Below are 23550 nucleotides of genomic sequence, written 5' to 3' on the forward strand. Positions count from 1 at the left end.
ACACCGTCACCTGAGGAACAGTCACATGGCTGTATTGTAGACGCACGATCTATACACTGCAATAAAACAATTGGACGGAAGGTGCCCGGAGACTCTGCTCTTTTTCTGTGTATTGGGGATACATTGACAGAGTACTCAGTTGTCTTTTTCCCAGTGTGCATGGATCGTATACTGACTGTACACTAATGAAGAGGCAAACGAAACGAAGAAATAAAAACAACAGATCTTTTTATTATCACATTTAATGTTTTCACCACTTTACTTCAAATCTACATTTTACAAAGTGACCATCGAGTGTCTCATAGAACCATACTCTAAGATACAGCCTTTCCAGTCTGCAGAGTCCTCTCAGTCGCTTTTATTTGGTGGCAAAAACCTTGGCTGGAAACCTCTCGCAGGAACTCTGTATTTCATGAGCCACTTCTGATAAGAAAACCAAAAGTAGAAAAAAAATACCATACCATCTGTAAAATCTGGAATTCCAATATACACAGTGTCTTTCACAGCAAAAGAAATTACTTCATTGAAGTCAAAACTTCCCGTAAGCTTAAAAAAAACAAAAACAAAAAAAAGCTTTTTCTCCTCCTATTACAATCCAGCTCATTCAGGATAAAAAATATTCTAGAGATAAATTACAATAACTTTAACAATTAATAGTCCATTACAAATACCTCTGCCTTCCCCACCCCCAAAAATTGTTGTTTCCTGGATACATACAAGGTCAATCCATCAAAATGCCTTGGCATCGGTGAAAAGCAAATCTTCCATTTTATTGTATTGTAATGTTTACATATAAAAGTTGGAAGGAACATTCAAGTTTTAAAGTCTGCACACTGAACCTAAAAATAATAATTTGGAGTGAAACAAGCTGAGCTGTAAACTCCAGGAGGTAGAGGCCATCAGTTTTTATGTACATATACACAGAATATTCAGTGTTTCAAAGAAAGAAAAAACAAATTCTGAAAAAATATTTTTCAACTGTGACATTTTTTCAACCTTCCACAGCTGTCCCTGTCCAAATATACAAATAGGGTGAAAGCTACGCCACACTTTACGCTCCAAAGTGTACTGGTCACCAAAAGACTGAATACAGAAGGTCAATGAGATGCAAATTATTCTAGCATGCAAAGTTTATGCAAATTGTATGCAGACGGGAATTGGACCAATTTAGTGCATTTGATTGTCCCAGTTCAAAGTTGCATATCATTTGCATTGAACTCGCACGAAACCTGGGATTGTTTGCGTCTCATTAACTATCTCTAAGGGAGGGTTCACACTTATTGCGGAAAACAATGTTTTTTTGCATTAAAATTTGCATTTGTATGCAAATATTTGTATGCGGTTTTTCAGCATACCTAATGAAAGTCTATAGAAAATCACATGCAAATTAACCCTTCTGGCGGTTTATTTATTCCGGCAAATAGGTAGAAATACATATTTATTTTTTGTTGTTGTTTTTGTTTCATGTAAAGCTACCAGAGTGGTAGCTACATGAAACACTAGAGGGCGCATGTGTCCCTCTAGTGCGATCGTCGCCGGCATCAATAGCAAACAGAGGGACGCGTATATAACGCGTTCCCCTGTTTGGCTTCTCCTGTCGCCATGGCGACGATCGGAATGACGTCATGGACGTCCTGACGTCAGACGCCTCCGATCCAGCCCTTAGCACTGCCTGGAACTCATTGGTCCGGGCAGTGCAGGGCTCTGGCGGGGGGGCCTCTTCCGCCACTGCGTGCGATCGCCGCAGAGCGGCGGCGATCAAGGTGTACGTGCGGCTAGCAAAGTGCTAGCTGTGCGTACAGCACTTTGAATGGGGTGAGTCGCCCCACCAGGGGCTGAGATATCCTCCTGCGCGGCATAGCCCGAGCTCAGCTCGGGCTTACCGCCAGGAAGGGTAATACTGCAAGAATTTTTTTTTCTACGCATGCGAAAACGCAAACGTCAATTTTATCGGAAGTGCGCTTTTCCATTGACTGTCATTAGATGTGTGGCAAATGCATTTTTGCGCATCCGAAATACGCATGCTACTTTTAATAGGTGTGAACCCAGCCTAACAGTGAAGTTTGCCATTTTGTGGGTGGGTGAATAGCCATACTTTACTATAGTCATTATTAGCATTTGTATCATATGATCATTAAGGTTTTTTGTCACTAGTTATTTAAAGTGCAATTGGTAGACATAAATGGGGGTAAAATGGACATTTATAATAATCTGAATGCTCAAACGTGTCAAAGTTAAACAGGTATTAAAAGATGCAATGAGGGAAAGTAGTATTTGTCCCTCTGCTGATTTTGCTGTTTGCCCTCTGTCCAAGAAATGTTCAGTCTATAATTGTCATGGTGGGTTTACTGTAGCTTGGAGAGACAGAATGACAACAAAAGAACCTTCAAAAACCAAGTGCCCCAAAGTCAGAGCAGGATGTGCATTGTAATGAGTGAAATGAGTATTCGATCCACTCAATCAAAAGATGACTTAGTACTTTGTGATTGCCAACAAGGTTTTTGCCACCAAGGTCACGTTTCCTGTAGCTGGCCACTAGGTTTGCACACATCTCAGGAGGAGGTTTGTCCCTCTCCTCTTTGTAGATCCTCTCCAAGGGCCAATGAAAACCTAAAAGCCAGCGCTTTTAGAAGTGATTTTTGAAGATGATTCTTGTTTTTGTGTAGCATTTTTTTATTTCAGGTACAGTACAACTGCTAGTGTACTGGCTTTGTAACAAAAACGCTTGGAAAATCGCTCTGATCTAGCGCTTTTGAGAGCGATTTTCCACTTTCCTATACTTAACATTGAGGCCGAATCACCACAGAAAAGCTCAGAAATGCGGCAGGACCCGCGTTTGCGTTTGGCAAAAAATAAAAAAAATCACAGCACTCTGGTGGGATCCATCCCATTCAAATACATTAGCCAAGCATTTTTCAAAGCGCTAGTGTTTTTAAAAACGCTCAAAAGCTTTGAGGCTGATGAAGCCTGAATTAAGGTCTGTAGCAGGCCCGGATTTACGTCACAGGAGCCTATAGGCACAGACGTCCTGGCACCTTAGACTTCACCCTCCATGAAATTACAAACCCCCACCAAACTGCACCACAAGTGTGCTGCCTGTCACTTCTCCCTTACCCGTCATAGGTAGCTACAGGTGCCCCTTAATCTTGATGCTACTTGTGGCTACCTAATACTAAGTAGCTAGAGGTGCCCCCAAGTATTAGGTAGCTAAAGGAACCTCAGTATTAAGTAGCTAGAAGTACCCCTGACTGAATGGAGGCCTTGTTAGTGGAATGCCGAGAGCAAGGTGCGTAACCTCTCATTTACCCTATCATCAGGACTCTGCATAGGGAAGGAGGGAGGGAGACATTCGGGGAGGGGAGCAAGTCTCCTTTTCCATCATCAGGTGCCTGTAGGCACGTGCCTACAGTGCCTTATGGTAAATCCACCTATGGTCTGTAGACTGGAAAAGGCCACTCCAGGACCTTCATGTGCCCTGTCTGGAGCCACTCCTTGCCTTGGCCTTGTGTCATTGTCATGCTGGAATACCCATCTATGACTCATTTTCGTTTGGATGAGGGAAGGAGATGCTCACCCATGATTTGCCGGTACATCACCCCGTCCATTGACTCTTCGATGCGGTCAAAGTGTCCCGTCCCCTTATCAGAACAATACCCCCAAAGTATAATGAGTACACCCCTCCATGTTTGAAGTGGGGATGATGTTCTTAGGGTTATAGGCAACAATCCTCTTCCTTCAAACACAGCGTTTCAAGTTAATGCCAAAGAGTTGAATTTTGGTCTCACCCGACTACAACATTTTGCCTCAGTTCTCCTCTGGATCATTCAGATGCACATTGGCAGATGGGCCTGTACATGTAATGTCTTGAATGGGGGGACCTTGTGTGCTCTGCAAGTTTTGAGTTCTTCATGGAGTAGTTGGTTTCCAATTGTTTTCTTGGTGACCATTGTCCCCGCTGCCCCGAGATAATGGATTCCTGTGTAGTTCTGGGCTGCTTTGGCATTGTTCTCATGATCATTGCAGCTCCACGAAGTAAGATCTTGCATGGAGCACCAGACCGGAGGGAGATTAACAGTTATTTTGTGTTTCTTCTATTTGAGAATTATCACGCCAACTATTTTCACCTTCTCAGCAAGTTGCTTGGCGCTAGTCTTGTAGCTCACTCTGGCCTTGTGCAGGTCTACAATCTTGTCCCTGACGTCCTTGGACAGCTCATTGGTCTTGGCCATGGTGGCTACTTTGGAATCTGATTGATTGCTTCTGTGGAGAGGTGTCTTTTATACAGGTCCTGTAACAAGTAGGATTAGGAGCACATCCGTACAGAGGACGCTCATAATATCAGTTTGTCACCTGCACACAGTGAGTATACTGTAATATTGATCTTTTAAAATACTTATTTAACTTATTACAATGCTCATCAAGCTCTGACTTTGTGAGTATTGTTTTGTTGTTATTCTGTCTCACACAGCTACAGTAAACCTACACACCACTGTATATGCTTTAACTGATCTTGCGCAGCCCTACTCTCTTGTAAAACATGCATTTATTTTTTTTTCTGTATTTATATGAAGCAACCTAATACACAGCACTTTACTGATAAAAATTCAAACGTTCATTGTCCCGCAGAGGGGCTCAAATCTAGACATTGCACTGCTTAGCTGTTCCTATTCCCCGTGGACAGAAAACCACCATGTTCAGCAGCTACATAAGAATGAATGTGTTTCCCTTGGACACCTCAATGTTTGATGAATGGACGTTTCACTTAATGGAAAAGCCATACACAAAGACAGCCTGTGATGCAAACACACCCTTAGGCCTGAGACACACTGTGAGGGCTTTCTGAGTGCATTTCTGATCATCAGCGCTGTCTGAGCGTTTTTGAAAAAAAGCTCCCATTGACTTGCATTAAAATTGCTGTGATCATGATTTAAAAGAAAAAAAACAACAAAAAAAAAAACGCGATTGCGGCGATTTTAATGTGCGTCATTGGGAGAGTAAAAAAAAAAAACCAAACAAACAAAACAACAAAAAAAATGCTCAGACAGCAGTGATGGTCAGAAAAGCGCTCACAGTTTATCTGAGGCCTTAGGACTGTTTCACACAGGTGTCAAGCCTTGCACTCAAGCTTGACTTGTACGGCAGCCGGCAACCCTGACTCCAAGCGATCTGCAGGGCGGATCTACTCAACCCCAGCAATGCTGATCCCCCACTGATTTCACACCTCCCCCGTGTGGTGTCACACAAGGCAACTCACCCTTCCCCCACATAGCAACACAACGTGTCAACCGTTACACATCTGACACGTGTGTGTGTGTGGAGCACAGCCCAGCGATGTCGCTCCAAGAGGATCAGGTTCTGATCCCTGATGTGCGACTTCCGTCAAAGATGTGTACGCACCTTTAAACACGGTGGTTGTACAGTCGTTGAAGTACTGTCCATTTAAATTAATGGTTCCGGTTTTTCATCACACTTGATCATGTCGTCTGTTCAAGTTCTGCATTTACTTTTCCCCTTAGGATGCTCAAAACACAACGATGGAAAATTATTCCAAGCGCTTTTCTGCTTGCTTGCATTGGTGAAACAAGACGCTGGCAGAAGCCTCTGTAAACCGACCCTTTAGCCGCAACAGGGATCCTGTGCTCTTATTACACAAGAGCTAACCAATAATAGCCTAACAATTCTGGCTTGCAAATAAATTGAATGCAAACTTTATGCAACTTGGAAAAGGCCCAATCAAATGCATTTCCTATCATTTTCCAGCTGCCTAAAATTTTCATTAAATCTGCATGCAAGTCGTAATCATTAGCATCTCACTGACAATCCCAGGGCAAAACCCATACCTGTACAGCCACTACCTAGTGCTAGAGACATAACGGGAGCTGGACACTGTACTGTAATCAGACTTCTCCATAAAAAGGAGACATTCCAAGCAAGTATAACTCCTCTTAAGGGCAGCTTAAAGAGAAACCTCAACCAAGAAGTGAACTCCATCCCAATAAGTAGCTGATACCCCCTTTCCCATGAGAAATCTTTTCCTTTTCTCAGACCGATCAACAGTTGGCTCTGTATGGCTGATATTGTGGTGAAACTCCTCCCACAGTGTGATGTAATCGCCTCACATCTCTGAAGTCCTGACATCACACTGTGGGAGCCTTGTTGTATTGTGGGAAATAACAGCTGTTTACAGCTGTTTCCAACTTCCAAAAAAGCAGGCAGCATCTCTGTCCAGTGACATCACCTGCCAGCAGTAAAACGGTCACCATGCGATAAATTTCAGAATGTAAATCGGGGAGAGGAAAGATTTTACAATGGGCAAACACTGACTAAATCAATTATACATAATTATTGTAAAAATTAAGCACTTTTTTTATTACATTCTTTTCACTGGAGTTCCTCTTTAAGTGTGGAGATTCAGATTATTACAAATGCCAGTTTGTGACAGGCTAACTGGCTTGAAAGATATTTTCACCTCCAAATGTATACTTCTATCTCAGTCACATGTCCACAGCTCTTGCCACACTGTATAACCAGACTGGTGACACCACCATTTCCAATCTGCTTGCTGTGTCTCCTTCCCACTGGACTGATTCCATCATAGGAAGATGCCAATAAGTAGATAGATGACAAGCAGCAAAAAGGAATGACATTGGAAATGGGGGGTGTCCTAGAAGAGCTGTGCCAAGCTTTTAAAGGGTATAGATTTATACTTATCTGGGGCTTCCTCCAGATTCTCCCCCCCCCCTCCCCCCGACTGTCTACTTGATCACCCTCCTCCCGCAATGTGGCTCAGTAAATTCCCCTGTCACGCTCAGTCGCAAAGAGCAATAACAGTCTTAGTGAACTGCTCATGCACACAAAGCTCCCAGCCACGGGTGTGCAATTGGGGGATACGCACGGCTGGGATCGCACATGCGTAATAGAGCACAACTGGGGAATTCACCAGGCCACACTGTGACCTGGGAGGATAGTGATAGAACAGATGGTCTACAGTGAGCTGGAAGAAGCCCCAAGTAAGTATAAATCTATACCATTGGTTTATCTCAGGTACACGTTAAAATTGGTTGAACAGAATAATACATTTTGTAGGTATGACCAGTCCACACTTATTTCATTTGTATGGCTATCCGTGACATGCTTTGAATTATTGGTCCTATCCACAAAATAGAAGCCTCAACTGTCCATACCTCCAAACCTTACAAAAGAAAAACAATAATACAAGAAAAAGCATAGTAAAGACCTGCCCAAAGCTACCCAATCACACCCATATTTGGTCGGAGCCACACCTGTTTATATAAACCCCACCCCTCTGGATTTCTCTAAACTGAGCCAGTTTGGAGGTATGATTGTGAATGGGCGATACTTGCACCTATATTCTTGTGTTCTCTCAGGTTCAAACTGTCCAGTGCAAGACACAAAAGAAAAAAAGAAAGAAACGGAAAAAAAAACACAAGTTTGGGGAAAAAAAAGTTAAATTGTGGCAACTAATGCACCTTTATACAACGAGCCATGAAAAGGAACTATACAAATGAGACCATCAATGGAATTATTTACACCAGTGAATAGTGATGCATGCCCAGGAATTAAAGGTAAGAAAGGAAGTCTAAGAAAAATAGATTAAATATATATATATTTATATTTTTAATATATTTATATTGGAAAGGAAATCAAAAGTTCCCTTCCCTTTAGTCACAGATGCACTCTTCCTAAGCGCAAACCTTCTGCCTTCACTTGTGCCGCAAACAGCACAATTTGCTCCTCTAACACAGTGTTGCTGAGCAGCGTTGGCGCACGCGCACCAGAGGCCTTGACCATCCTGTGGTTGGCTCCTCTTCCAGGAAGTACTTCATGATTGGCCGCCAGCCAGACTACACGTTTGTATTCCTCAAACTAATTGCTTGTATTAAAACAAAAAAAATAAAGACGAGGTTTTAGGAATGGCTCAGTGTAAAATAAAAAAAAGAATAATTGCACAGTCTCTTTAATTAAAAATAAATAAAATAATATTTAAAGACTTCAAACCGCCCCTACTAGGGAAAAAAAATAAATCAGCAAAATTTGGTGCGATTCAATTTGTTCTGAGCCTTAAAACTGCTTAAAATTCACAGAGTTAGCAAATTCTGGGATAAAAATAGGCCAAAAATACAACCACTGACTCATTGGACTAAAAGTGGCTAAAACACCATCGGTTTTAAATAGAATATAGATTTACATTTAGTGGTTGATAAGTTAAATATTAATTAAGAAAAATGACAGTACAAGCATGATCAGACTTCGGTAATGCAAATTCCCAGACTCCAGTGGAAAGCTACAGGAAACCTTCAGTAGTAGTAAGTCCTCCACACTTATTCCCAAACCAGAGGAGATGGCGGCATCTCTGACGGCTGAGCAACAGTGGAACTGCAAATACAAACAGTCTCAGGTTAATGCTTGTTTGAAATGAAAGATGATCTGCAGTGATGGCCAATTCCCACTTATAGGTGCAGGAGGAGGATCATGGCTCCTATCAAGCATCTAATACATAAATCATTGTTACAAATATGAAACTGGCGGAGGGCACATCGCAAATACATGTAAAACACACATACATTTTAAAGTGCAGAGGTGTCATTCGACAGGCACAAGTGGTATAACTGCTGCTGATCTCAAACTATTTCACAATCAATTGATTAGTATTACAGAGAAAATGAGCTAAAATTTAACTTCATGGTAAACTTCCATATGTTTCCTGTGATTCTGGGAGCCTTATATACCGGTGTTAACTCTATACAGACCAGGGACCATATGCAATTTAAATTTTCTCCTGAGTTTTCTCCTAGCAGATCCATCTTCTGTTTAACCCTCTAGCAGGAAATTTATTTAAAGGCTTGCAAGTGCTCCATGCCAATTTATTTAAGCACTTTTTTTGTTACATTTCCTTGCTGCTAGTTAGTACTGATTTATTGTGTATTTGTGGCCACTTATCATTAGAGGGAAGTGTGAGGCAATAACAGAGGACTTCTGTTTTCAGTCTCAATATTATCTACTAGCAGAGAGACAGCAAAGCATTCCAAGAATTTACAGCACAATGAGTTCTGCTGGCTGAGGTCAAAAGCAGTGCGCTTATCTCCAACGAGATAATTCCTTTGAAGCTGCAAATGGGTTAAAATAACTTTGCAGTGCTTTGCAGTTGTAAAAACACCAAAATATACAGTAGATGACACGTTCCTGTCAAAATTATTCTGAGTAATTTCTTGCTTCCTGGTGGCTTGAAATACTTCTTGATAATATGTGACAATATCACCTAGGAGAAAACTTAGGAAAAAAAAGAAAAGATTAATAAGGGCCGTGGACTTTTCAAGGCTGTTGGTCTGCCGCACACTTCCTGTAATTCACAAGACAGGGAGAGATGTTGCTTGTTGTTGAGTTGCTCTCAACAGTTTGTATAAAAGCAGGAAGGGCTAGTGCAGAGTTCTAAGAAGAGAAAACAAGTGCCCATATGCAATTCACTTTTTCTCCTGAGTTTTCTCCAAGGTGATATTTTTACACCTTGTCATAAAAAGTCCTTAAAAGCACAGGTAAGCAAGAAAATACTCAAAATGTTCCATTGTAAAATGCTTAAAGCAGTATTAAACTCTGACATAATATTCAATAAAAAGGTGTTTTCCTACTTTTTATATCCCATATATTTGCTTTTGTGCATAAGTATTATTATTCATTTAGAAATTACAAGTTCTCAAAGTACAGTTTTATTTGCTCTGGAAGCTACCATTGCATTTTATTCATAACTAGTGTATTTATATTGTAATGTACCCAGTAATTTCTGAGCAGTGTATCTGTTCTGGGCACATTAGAAGTTTCTGCACAGCCAGGGAATGTTTACATTCCTCTCTGCTACAATTAAGTAAACACAAGATAATGTTATCACAAGTTCCGATGTGGATCTCCCTGCAGGGAACTTTCTATTTAAAAAGTAAGTCCTGTGTTTTAACCCTTTGATTTTTGGTAGTATATTATATGCTGTAAATCTGCTGTGTTTTAAAGGGAACCTAAACTGAGAAGGACATGTATTTTTCCTTTTAAAATAATACCAGTTGTCTGACTCTCCTGCTGATCCTGTGTCTCTAATACAGCCACAGCCCCTGAACAAGCATGCAGATCAGGTGCTCTGACTGAAGTCAGACTAGATAAGCTGCATGCTTGTTTCAGGTGTGTGATTCAGCCACTATTGCAGCAAAGAGATCAGCAGGAATACCAGGCAACTGGTATTGTTTAAAAGGACACATCCATATCCTTCTCAGTTTAGGTTCCCTTTAACTTGCATTTTTGGATGCAGCGATGGACTGTGTTTCTGTTAAAGGTTTGGTTGAAAGTGTTCCTGAGTACATGCAGTCATTTCCATTACAAAGGAATTTTTGTTTTAACATAAAGTCATCTGTGGGACTGAAGATTATGGCCATCCAACAATGGCTTTCAGTCTTCTCCCTCATGCTCAGACATTTCTCTGGATCTCCGGAAACATTTCATAATAGAATTCCCAAATTCTGTGTAATTTTACACCAAAGAACAGTTTCCTGAAATTGTTTTTGGCCACATTATACTGTTAAAGAGGTACCCCCCCCCCCCCCCAAAAAAAAATCTTTTGAAAGACACAGCATCTCTGGGATGCTCTTTTTATACCAGATCATGTTAGCGATCAGCTTATGCATGGATCAGTCTAGGCGTGGGTATACACGTTATTTGTTGACAAATTCAAACTGAGAATATATTTTTCATAAGACAACAACATTTCTGTTCCACCAAACTATTGCCTTCATATGTAGGATATAAATAATGTGCAAGTTCAAAGAAATCTGACAAGCGCTTGTCGCCCCAGCTTTGGTGAGCATGGAGGACTGAATACCTGTAAGACACACAATACTAATCTAGAAAGGGTAAGTCACCTTATAAAGCTTTTAAAAGCGGCAGACTGAGGGTTGATGCAGAGTGGCACTCTGTTTCCTTTCTGCTGCTCCAGAATGAACTGATGGATAATTTCTGCAAAACAGAACACAGCACAGACATGATAAGCAGGGTATATAGGTCAATTACAACTGTAAAGAGGTGTAACCACCCCTAAAAGCACCTATTTCATAGGGAGTAAAAGGTACAATCACACATCCACTACCTGTCAAAGCGCTTCCAGAGTTTCCACACAGTGGATGCAGCACACAAGGTTATGGACAAGGTGGTGCCTGGTTTCAACCAGACTAGCCTAATCCTTCAATGGTGGAGACCAGAGATGCTTTCGGGGATGTGGACAAGAAGGGGATATGGTGCACATTCGGTGGAAATTACTTAGATTACAGATACATTTTGAGTCCAATAAAAGCTTGAAACACAAAATGTAAACAAAATTTCAAAATTACTTCCCAAAATTTCTGATCATTTATACTTCCAAGCTGCAGCTGCTCAATCTGCACGAATACAAAAAGTAAAGGTGGTCATACATCTAGAGATGATGGGTAGATTTGACCAAGAGTAATCTTTCTCTAATCAAATCTGATTAGAGAGAGATCAGTCGGCTACCCATACTCCGCAGACTGATTCCCGATAAATTTCAACATGAAATCGCTTGGAAATCGGCCGCACCCGTTGCCCCCTCAATGTCAAAATGTATTTTCGTGTGTGAATTTATACATTACATGTCCTGTGTCGCCCACCGCGTGGTGCCCATCTGTCTTCTGAATCCCCCACAGATTATTGTAGGTAGGTATCCAGGTCTAGGTGCCCCCAGTATAGGATTAGCTAGGTACAGGTGTCCACCAGTATAGGCTAGGTAAGTACAGGTGTCGCTCAGTACAGGCTAAGTAGGTGCAGGTATCTCCCAGGATATGCTAGGTAGGTGCAGGTGTCCCTCAGGATAGGCTATTTAGGCGCAAGTGTCCCCCGGGATAGGATAGGTAGATGCAGGTGTCCTCCAGGATAGGCTAGGTAGGTGTTCCCCAGGATAGGCTGGTTAGGTGTCCCCCAGGATAGGCTGGTTAGGTGTCCCGCAGGATAGGCTGGTTAGGTGTCCCCCAGGATAGGCTGGTTAGGTGTCCCCCAGGATAGGCTGGTTAGGTGTCCCCCAGGATAGGCTGGTTAGGTGTCCCCCAGGATAGGCTGGTTAGGTGTCCCCCAGGATAGGCTGGTTAGGTGTCCCCCAGGATAGGCTGGTTAGGTGTCCCCCAGGATAGGCTGGTTAGGTGTCCCCCAGGATAAGCTAGGTCGGTGCCCCCCCCCCCCAGGATAGGCTAGGTAGGTACCCCCGGATAGGCTAGGAAAGGTGCCCCCCCGAGATAGGCTAGGTAAGGTGCCCCCCCGAGATAGGCAAGGTAGGTACCCCCAGGATAGGCTAAGTAGGTGCCCAGAGGATAAGCTAGGTAGGTGCCCCCCAGGATAGGGTATGTAGGTACCGCCAGGATAGGCTAGGTAGGTGCCCCCAGGAAAGGCTGGTTAGATGTCCCCCTGAATAGGCTAGCTAGGTACAAGAGCCCCACAGTATTAGTTAGGTAGGCGCAGGGGCTCCTGTACAATGTAGCCAGCATTAGTAAGGTTAGGCAGAGTGCCCCCCCCCCCAATCCCTCCTAATCCCCCGATGCAGCCGCTGGATGCATACCAAGCCTCGTCCCAGCACAGCTCCGCATATCTTCCGGTATGCGGAGGATCGGGGCTGAAGTCATGTGACGTCTGACGTAGGCTTGGTATGTATCCAGCAGCTGCATCGGGGGATTAGGGTGGATTGGGGGATTAGGGTGGATTGGGGGATTAGGGTGGATTGGGGGATTAGGGTGGATCGGGGGATTAGGGGGCACTCTGCCTAACCTTACTAATGCTGGCTACATTGTACAGGAGCCCCTGCACCTACCTAACTAATACTGTGGGGCACCTGTAGCTATGGAAACCTCCTGAGTGGCATGCCCGCCCGACACTGTGTCGGGCATACTGCTTTCAGCAAAAATTCCTTGCCCGACAGGGCATACCGCTCAGGAGGTTAACCCATTCAGGTTCCGTGGTTTTCACGAGAGAAATGTTCACCTCCCATTCATTAGCCTATAACTTTATCACTACTTATCACAATGAACTGATCTATATCTTGTTTTTTCCGCCACCAATTAGGCTTTCTTTGGGGGGTACATTTTGCTAAGAGCCACTTTACTGTAAACGCATTTTAACAGGAAGAATAAGAAAAAAATGGAAAAATTCATTATTTCTCAGTTTTCAGCCATTATAGTTTTAAAATAATACATGCCTCCATAATTAAAACTCACGTATTGTATTTGCCCATATGTCCCGGTTGTTACACCGTTAAAATTATGTCCCTATCACAATGTATGGCGACAATATTTTATTTGGAAATAAAGGTGCATTTTTTCCATTTTGCATCCATCACTATTAACAAGTTTAAAATAAAAAAAATATAGAAATATTTCATCTTTACATTGATATTTAAAAAGTTTAGACCCTTAGGTAAATATTTACATGTTTTTTTTTTTTATATTGTAATGGTTTTTTTTATTTATAGTAAACATTTTATTTGGGTAGTTTTGGGAGGGTGGGGGTAAACAATAGATTTATAATGTAAATGTGTGTTGATTTTAATTCATTTCTATTTTCAGGTGTAGTATTACTTTTTGGCCACAAGATGGCGGCCATGAGTTTGTTTACATGACGTCACTCTAAGCGTAACATATGCTTAGAGTGGCGCATCAGGAAGTGAATGGCCAGAAAAGGCGCAGCTTCCGAGAGAAGCTGTCGCTTTTTCAGCGGGGGAGAGGAATCAGTGATCGGACTTCATAGTCCGATACATTGATTCCCTGACTACCGAATCCGCGGCCGGGAGTGCGTGTGCACGCGCGCGATCGGCCGTGGGGGCGCGCGGTACCGCACATGGTTTCTGGACGTAGTTTCTACGTCCAGAAACCAAAATAGGTTAAGGAAAAAAATGGGAAAAAAAAACATTATCAGTTTTTGGCCATTATAGTTTTAAAATAATGCATGCTACCATAATTAAAACCCACGTATTTTATTTGCCCATTTGTCCCAGTTATTAAACAATCTAAATTATTTCCCCATCACAATGTATGGTGCCAATATTTTATTTGGAAATAAAAGTGATTTTTTTCAGTTTTGTCTCCATTACTATTAACAAGCTCATAATTTTAAAAAAAATAATAGTAATATACCCTCTTGACATGCATATTAAAAAAGTTCACACCCTAAGGTAACTATTTTTTTTTATTGTATTTTTTTTATTTAGGTATTTTTGCAAGAGTGTGGGAAGTAAGTAGTTAATTATAAATATAAGTGTGGGTATGTTTATTAAAAAAAAATGTATGTAAGTGAAATTTTACTATTTGGCTACAAGATGGCCTTTGTCATTTTTTTTTAGATGTCCTGTAAGCGTACTATTTACATTTAGAGGAAGTGAAGAGGGAGTGTGTGACTTAGAACGATCGCGGCTTCTCATAGAAGCCAGCGATCTTTCTAACGGGGACTTACACCAATGAGTGGGAACCGCATTACCATTCATTGATCTCTGGGCTAACGGGCGGCAGTGGGAGCGCGCGATCAGCCGCGGCGGGGAGCGGCAGCAGAGGTATCCTTTTGGACGTAGCAGCTATGTCCAAAAGGCTTAACTAGTTAAGCCCCCTTGAGGCCACTCATCCCTCGCCGTTTCCCCAGGTGGCACCTGTCACCAACAATAGTCCCCAAAAGCCTGGCCGAGTCATGCTTCGTCACGCATGCACGGCCCAGTGTGCTCCCACGGTTGGGAGCGTTCTGCGCTTGCGCAGTACTTCTGTGCGGGTGCAGAACACTCCCAGGGACTACTCCTAGGGAGGACTCTCTCTAAATGCCAGAATGTTTACAAATCCTAATTACCTGTGCTCATTCTATCCTTATGTGCTGTTAGACCCTTGTCTAAAACACAGTATGAAATTTCTGCCATAGGAAAAATAAATTCTCACAGTCTTAAATCAAGCAAGTAAAAAAAAAAAAAAACACAGAAAACAGAATATAAGTACACGGTTTAAATACATAGGAACTCAGATACTCTCCCTTTACAATGTTAGATAGAAGAACACTTACGATAGGCTTTATTCTAGTCGTATGTAAAACCAACTAGAAAATTCAACTCACCTTTCACCTGCCGCACAGAACTAAGATTCTTTTCAAATGTGTCGTCAAATTTTGGATTGGTGACTGGCTCAAAGTCACTTGTGTAGACTCTGCCCGTCGATGTGGAGAAGCAGCATTTGCACATACAGGTGTGATAGCGCAGGCGGCCTTCATCCAGGTATGGGTGAGCCAAGGCATCTTTAGCAGATATCCTTTTAGACTGCAACAAAAAGCAATGTGTATTCAGTGCTCTACATACATGGTTTGTGCATAGATACAGTACTTATGTTTTTTTTAATGTTACTGTGTGTTTTGTATTTGTACTTCAATATGAATACATTGACCACTAGAGGGAGCTAGGCACACACAAATGGATAACAGCAATACAAGTGAGTCGTCTGACAGCTTATAGCACTTTCTAATAGAAAAGAAGAATAGTGCCCCTGAGACCACCTTAATGTCTATTGGGTTTTAAATGAACAAATTCACTTGTGCCTCACCGTTACTATTTATAGCTGTCTGAAAACATTAAAATAATCGAAATGGGTCTTGTATAAAAATGGTGGGAGGCAGAGTGATGGGGGGATTTTATACAGCAGGCCAGACACAGAAAGCTCTGTTTAGCTGGCTTTAGTGTATATGCAGTGTGCAAAGTGGACATGAACAAGTAGCTGCAGCTTAGTACACTGACTTAGGCCGTATGGCAGGGGTTATCACGCATTCCTCAAAATCAGCATATAAGAAGATGTACGGGCTGAAGGGTTACATCGCCCTCCTAACCCGTAAACTTATTTTTTATAGCAGTTTGTGATTTGATTAGTGCACTTACACTCAGTTTGTGCCCTCAGTAACCCTGCCAATGTGACAAGAAGTCAATGAAATCGCAAGAGGAAGAAATATGTCATTTTTCCACAAACAAGTTTGTTGAATATATTCGCATGGCCACAGTACTGTCCGTGGCCATACTGCGCAGGTGCGAACAATACTGGTGCCTTCGTACTACAGAAGAGGATCCTGGTGAGCAGCGCTGCAGTCCAGGACATGCGGTACTGCCCATGCTTCCCAGTCTTCCAATTACTTAGGTAACTATCTAACTTTTTTTTTTTTGCTCAGAGGTTTCTTCTAAAGGATACATGAAAAGGATACAAAAAAGCTTTACTCACCTGGTGCTTCTACCAGCCCCTAGAAGTCTCTCTGTTCAGAGCCACAGTTCCGCAGTGCTTCTGGCTGCCGCTGTCCCCTCCGCAAGATCTCGACTGGCGGCTGGGTCGTGGTCTTCTGCACATGCGTGCCTCTTGTGATCATGGTCCCATTGCCGGGAGTGCCCTGTGCTTGCACAGTTCACATAGACTTGAACTGCATAAGCGCAGAACGATCCTGGCCACGGGAGCATGATCATGAGAGGCACGCGGCGCGCACAAGACCATGACCCAGCCGTGGGTTGGGATCTTACGGAGGGGATAGCGACAGCCAGAAGCAGGGCAGTGTGGTATCAGCATGCGTTACATTAGCAGCAGCTCCTTTTTGTATAGCTATCTCATGTCATTACACTAGCGCAGCATCACTCAAGCGTGATGGAATGTACAGGCTCTGAACCAGCTGATTATCAGCTGTGTCGGAAACCTGCACACTTGGCCGATCATTTTGAGCTGCCAGCACACTGAAAGCTGGAAATGGACTGCACCACTTCTCCATACGGGGGCTTCATTCTCTGTACGGACTGCACCTGTACTTCAGTACCGCAGCAAGCAATAGCATCGCAGGGCAATGGTGCAGTCTGTTTCCATGGCGATCAATGTTGGGCATGCGCACTGAACGTGTACCACTCCTGTTCGGGGAATACATCATCTCCACAGAAAAATAAAGTAGCTTCAGCTGGACACTTTTTCTGTTCTAATGGACATTTCATCACTGCTGCTAAGTGACTAAGTCCTTTAAAACCAGCCATTACTTCATTTTTCCTTGAATATCCCATTGCCTTGCCAAATGTGACCCTTTACACAATATACATGTATACAGAGTCACAGATACATTACATAAAATTGATATATACACACACCACAATCATTTTCCCTTTGAACATATCAACAAGCACATCTGGCACATGAAAGGCAGAATAATATAGTATGGCACTTACTGGATCAAAGACTAACATCCTGCAAAGTAGATGAACAGCTTCATGAGTGGCCTGGCTGGACAGTGTATACAAAACAGGAAGAGATGGCTGCAACAACAAGAGAGACACACACAGGAGAGGTTACATGCCTGAGTTATGCAGGGAAAGTGCTGAATTGCCTCGAATCCCTCCTGTTATGCAAGCTGACTGAAATTACCAATCTGGGTGATGGATGCACCCAGTCAGCTAACACTGCACTTCTGTCTGCTCAATTTACTGTCATGCAGGCACCATATCGCTGGGAAAATCTTATCTTATTTTAAAACAAAATTGCCCTTGAAATGAAACACCAAGGTTCTGTAATATTTATACTGCTGCAAGTCTCGTTGTGAGACTGTATAAATCCTACAAGCTGCATGTCGGGGGGAGGACAGCTTCAGCACTTTACAAGAGGATAAAAATGTGCGCAACATCTGAGCAGCATTGCAGGTGGAAGCGCTCAGAAGCAGAGTCTCCGCCGCAAGAGGAAGCACCTCCATCCATATAGACAGCCGTACTGTACAGCAGCGCAGTCATCACCCTCTTCCTTCTATTTCTGCTCTCATTCAGAAAGAGTAAAAACTGGGAGGATCTGCAGCATTTTGACAGCATAACCTGACCTTTAATGGGAACCTCAAGTGAAAGGGATATGGAAGCTACCATATTTATTTCTTTTAACCAATGCAAATTGCCTGGCTGTCCTGCTGATCCTTCATGCATCAGTAGTGTCTGAATCACACACGAGACAAGAATGCAGCTAATTTTGTCAGATTTTTTTAAGAACATGATTTGCATGCATTGTTCGGGGTCTATGGCTAAAAGTATTAGGGCTGGTGCACACCAAGAGCGGTTCTGAGCGTTTTTAAAAAAGCTTGTGGGTTGAAAACCTCTTGGCTAATGTATTTCAATGGGATGGTGCACACCAGAGCGATTTGTTTTTTCCCCAAACGCAAACTCGTGTCCTGCAGCATTTCTGCTGATTTCTGAGGTGATTCAGCCTCAATGTTAAGTATAGGAAAATGGACAACCGCACTGAAAAACTCTGGATCAGAGCGGATTTCCAAGCATTTTTGTTACAGTAGCTGTTCAGTTACAGCTGTACTGTAACAAAATATAAAAACGCTACACATAAAAAGCCTAGAATCTCTCTGAAAAAAAACGCTTCTGAAACCGATAGCGTTTGCAGATACGCTAGCGGTTATTGGTGTGCACTGGCCCTTAGAGGTAGAGGATCAGCAGGGCAGCCAGGCAATTTGCATTGATGAAAAGGAAATACATATGGCAGCCTCCGTGTTCCTCTCATATCAGGTGGCTTTTAAGCACAGTTAGGGCTCGTTCACACTGGAGGCATTTTTTGGAATTTTTTAAGCACCTTTTCAAAATCGCCCTGAAAGCACTTACACCATGCCATCCCTATGCGCTAGTTCCGCTTTCCGCTCAGAGAAGCGCTGCATGGACCATTTTTGGGGCGATTTTCCTACAATGGAAGGTATAGGAAAAACACAACGCTCACAAAATTACTTTGTGCAGCGATTGCGTTCGCGTTTTTAAAAATAAATACATTGACTGACGTCATTCACATAGGGTATATAGGTGTACAACATTGCTATTATTTATAACAGATTTCTAATGTGTGCATTGCACCTTTCATAGAATCCTGCACAGAACTGATTGTGGCTAGGTAAAGTCACATAGCCATACCCATTGGTGTAGCAATAGGAGGTGCAGAGGTTGTGACCGCACCAGAACCCTTGGGCCAGAGGGGCCCCCAAAGGTCCCTCCCTCAATGAAGATATTGTCTCTTTATTGGTCCTGTGCTGGTGGTAATGATCACTTCTATAGATGCTTTTATTAGTGGTAATAATTAACAAACTGACCTCCATCCCCTGCTTACACCTCTCAAATATTAATTGTTATGTATAGAGTGCTTAGGGGGCCCAATGTAAAACTTGCACTGGGAGCCAAAGCTCCTTAGCTACGCCATTGGATTAGTCACTACCAATAGTCTTGCATTTGGGAGGACTTTCGACAAACATTAGTTGCTACCATTATTCATCTGACTGAAGGTTATCAGTGTTTTTCAGAAGCCAAGCATTTGTGCTAAAGTTCTCAAAGTCTAAAGGTCCGTATCCGCTTTCAATTTTTATCTGCAGATGATTGGCCAATTTTACCACTTCCGTGTAGTATGAGAGCATAATACTGTCTTTTCATAGTATTAAAAATCTGTGGGTCTTCAAACTACACGGAGGTGGTAAAATTGGCCAGTCATCTGCAGAATAAAATTGGATGTGTGTGTACGGAGTCTTTACTAGAGAGTCTAATGACCACAAAATTCCCCTAACAAGCACTTCCCACATGCCCCCGTCAAATACATGTAAATGAGACGCCTGCAAAAAAAAAAAAATGCTCTGGGTGTAGCCGCTCGTGATCCGCTAAACAGCAGCAACTGTGTCACACAGATCCTGACTCCTCCTCCAGTCTTCTGCAACGTACCCAGAAATCCTGCAATGCTCCCATATCACTACCTCCATAACGATCGAAAACCACACCTCTCGCCACACAATACTACCCGCAGTGGTAATGTATCTGAATAATACGGATGCACTGTACTGCTCAAGAATCCACTGCACTGTCTGCTGCACTGAGAAGCACTGAGAGGATGCGTACTCACTCTATGGCTACATAGCCACTGTTTGTTACATTTTAGAAGACGCCAGTACTTTTTCTCAAAGATGGCAGCCTTCATGATTCTTTCACTTTCAGCTTCCTTTGAAAAGAATCCAACCTGTGATTTTGTTTTTTCTCGTAGTGCTAAGCAATACCAGATCATGAGCTACAACAAGCATGTCCAAGGTCCAATCCGGGGGCCAAATGCGTCCTGCTGAGCCATTTTTCTTGTCTCCCTCCCCCCCCCCCCCAAAGTTCTGTGTAGTAGTTACCGTCATGCATAGCTGCAGTACCGCATGCAGAGGCCACCACCATTAAGGTTTGGAACCCACCAGCAGCGCTTTTCTAAGAGCTTGTGATTTGGAAAGCTCTTGCTAATGTAATGCTATATGTGTGATCTCACTTGAGGGATGTAATTTTTTTTAGCATTGCATTAGCAAGAACGTTACAAATTACAGGCGCTTACAAAAAAAAGGGTTGCTAGTGGGTTCCAGGCCTAACAGCCACTGATTAGCAGCTACCACTGTGCCAGAAGAAGAACAGCTACTGATTAACAGCTGCCCCTGTGCTAACTGTACGTGGTATATGTGTTATTTCCTGTGGAAAAATTTTATTTGACAAAATGTCACAGGCATAGTGTACATAGGGCTTGATTCACAAAAGAGTGTTAACTGTTAGCACGGCCGTTTTCGCACGAATTTTCGCATTGCGCGCGATCGCGAATTTTCGCGTGAAACGATAACGGTTTCACGCGCAAATGTGAATTTTACAGCGAAATCGATAACGTTTTCGCGTGAAAATTCGCGTTTGCGTGCAAAAACATTATCGTTTCGCGCGAAAATTCGTGATCGCGTGCAATGCGAAAATTCGCACGAAAACAGCCGTGCTAACAGTTAGCACTCTTTTGTGAACCAAGCCCATAGTGTACCTGTTTAATGCCGCTAGGTCCGTCCCCTAGCACTCAAGAATGGTGATATGGCCTTTGGCCTAAAATTTTGGTAAACCCTGAGCTGGAAAATGCTTAGTTTTCAAATACTGACATCAGACTTCATTGCATTTTATTGGGATCAGTGATCCTGTTATTTTCAATGACATTTGCCCCATTCTCCCAGGGTAATCAGCAAAAGCTGCTAAAAAGGAACGTAACCTATCCAGATGCTTTACACAGCACTGAGGAAAAAGGATCAGGTGTATGTACAGTATATCATACACATGTCAACCAATCCCACTAGCTCCTTGTCATGCTATACTGAGTGCAGCAAGAAGTAAGCAAGTCTTAGCAACTCCCTGTACTAAATATTTACCTACAACCAGAAGTGAAACATTTTAAAGCCCTGGTTATATGCTATAGCACATCGCTTGGTTACCTCAATCAATATATAATCATTACTCCACGTAGAACAGTTTGAATAATCTAGTTGCTGAAGACCACATTTCTCTTATTCCAGGTTTTATGCCCTTGTAATAGCTTTGCATGGCTAGAATACTACCGCTCAATTTGAAAAGTAATAGATTTGCTTCTTTTCATTGGCTTTAATAATCGGCTAAAGTAACAGACCATTTTATGTCCAAGTGAAATTAACTGGCTTATTGAATTTCTACTTTCTTGTGCTGGGAATGTGATGTGAAAATAATGTGATGTGAAAATAATCCTATGATATAATGATTTGTATGTGTAGTACAGCTAAGAAATAGAACATTAATATGAGTCTCATATTGTTTCCAGTACAGGAAGAGTTAAACTAGTTATCTATGCAAAAGAGCTTCTCTGAGTTCTCCAATAGTGCTGCTTTCTGAAGCACGTATCTCACTGTCTCGCACTGTTTTTTGATTGTTTATGGTTTAGGAAGTTCAGACGGTCATTAGCTCTGCTCTGTTTCATCATTTAAAATACAAACTGTAGTTTGTAAACTGCAAATATTAGAGAATGATGCAATGTTATAGAAAAACAGCTATAAAACTTAAAATAAACAAATGTGCTATGAATTATCTGTACTACACATTCAATTCATTGTATCATACGTTTTTTTTCGCTGCAATGTCACTTTAAATGAAAGGCATGGCTGGCACAGACACTGTGTGGCAGCGATTCCTCTGCTGTAGGTTAGTGCTCTACCTCGCAGCTCTGTGCCACTGACAGATGGGAACTGTGGCTTAGGGGTTAGTAATACTCAGATTTGCTTTGCCTGCTGGGAAATGGATTTTTTCCTTCCTCCCCTGCAACCATGTTTTTGTGTAGCGAGTGACCCATGCTCGGCTTATGACAAGGCTTCTGGTTCCAGCGCGGGGATATTGTCATTTGGGCGAGGCGCCAAATTGATGTCCTGCATTATTTGCCCTGTCTGAGTATTAATGGAAACGGATCAGGATAAATGAAAGTGACAGCGTGATGCATTCCACAGTGAGGCACAACTAGGTCAGCTAAAAAACAACAATAATAATATAACACTGGGGACTTAGCACCCTTTAGACAGCCATCCGGAGCATCTCCACTTCAAAGTTTTTACTGAGATGAAAACGTGATTACGGATCTATAATTAGGAACCCAGGCTATTTTTTTAATGTTCATTTCCTGGCCGGGAGTTATGTCTGCTCGAATGCTGCAGAGAGATTACCCCGCAGCAGCAAAACCCTCTTATTAGTTCTAGCGGATCAGGTCAGAGGTGTATGGATTTCATCTTTTTTCATTCATCCAGTGCTGACACTTTTTCCTGCAGTGTTCCATGGAGAACACTCAGCCAGTCAGTGATGTAGGGTACAGAACATGTGTATGGAGAGAGCAGCTAACGCTGAGGACAGTGACGTAAAAGGGCTTTGAAGTAGTGGAGTGAAAAAGCCTTTAACAGCTTTAATTTGGAGGCGGATCTAACAAAAGCCATTAGCAGACATGGTATATAAATAGACGCCACTAAAGCTGCCATGAGTATTATTCTCGACACATGGAAAATGGCTTAGCCTCACTAATTGTAAAAGCATAGATGGAAGCCATAATTAGTCTAATGAAACATGACAGTACTTACAGGGGAAAAAGAGTATCTGTAATATTATAAGAAGTCTGATTTACACCTGAAACCGGGACAATGGAAGTAAAAGGGCTTGTGTACATGGACATTTGTGTCGTGTTTGGTCTGAAGCCATTTGACAGGATCTTAACTGCTTGAGGGCCACAGGCTTACACCCCCTAGTGGCCAGGCCATTTTTTACAATTCAGCACACTGCAGCTTTAACAGTGTGCTGCACGGCCATTCAACGTAGCACACAAATGAACCTTGCCCCCTTTTCTTGCCACCAACAGAGCTTTCTGTTGGTGGCATCTGAGTGCTGCTGCCACTTTTTTTTATTAATTATATTTTTTTTAATCACTTAAGTACCAGCGGTCTCTGCCCCCTTAAAGGAGTCATCAGGCAACATGTTACAAAATGAGTGCTACTTACCGGGGGCTTCCTCCAGCTCCAAGCTCCCAGGTCGTCCCTCGCCGCAGCTCTGCAGCCAGCCGTTTGCCGGAGCTCCGACCCGGTCCCAGGCGATGACGTCAGAGCGACCTCGAGGTCGCTCTGTACTGGGCCTGCGCGATCGGCGCAGTCAATCACCGCCACGTGGGCCGGAACAGA

At 42.7% G+C, this 23550-nt stretch overlaps 1 protein-coding gene across 1 annotated transcript in view; it reads right to left on the minus strand.

Moving 5' to 3' along the window:
* Positions 1-211: 211 nt before the first annotated feature.
* The window catches only part of NLK (nemo like kinase), a 293044-nt gene continuing 269705 nt past the window's right edge, over positions 212-23550 (minus strand). Inside the window, exons 8-11 of the mRNA XM_068270246.1 lie at positions 17255-17341; positions 15139-15337; positions 10920-11013; positions 212-8397 (exon numbers count right to left, since the gene is read on the minus strand). Coding sequence (XP_068126347.1) covers positions 8343-8397; positions 10920-11013; positions 15139-15337; positions 17255-17341 — 435 coding nt within the window. The 3' untranslated portion in view covers positions 212-8342. The remainder of the gene's footprint in view (positions 8398-10919; positions 11014-15138; positions 15338-17254; positions 17342-23550) is intronic.

The sequence above is a fragment of the Hyperolius riggenbachi genome, chromosome 2, assembly GCF_040937935.1.
Source record: "Hyperolius riggenbachi isolate aHypRig1 chromosome 2, aHypRig1.pri, whole genome shotgun sequence".
Lineage (NCBI taxonomy): Eukaryota > Metazoa > Chordata > Amphibia > Anura > Hyperoliidae > Hyperolius > Hyperolius riggenbachi.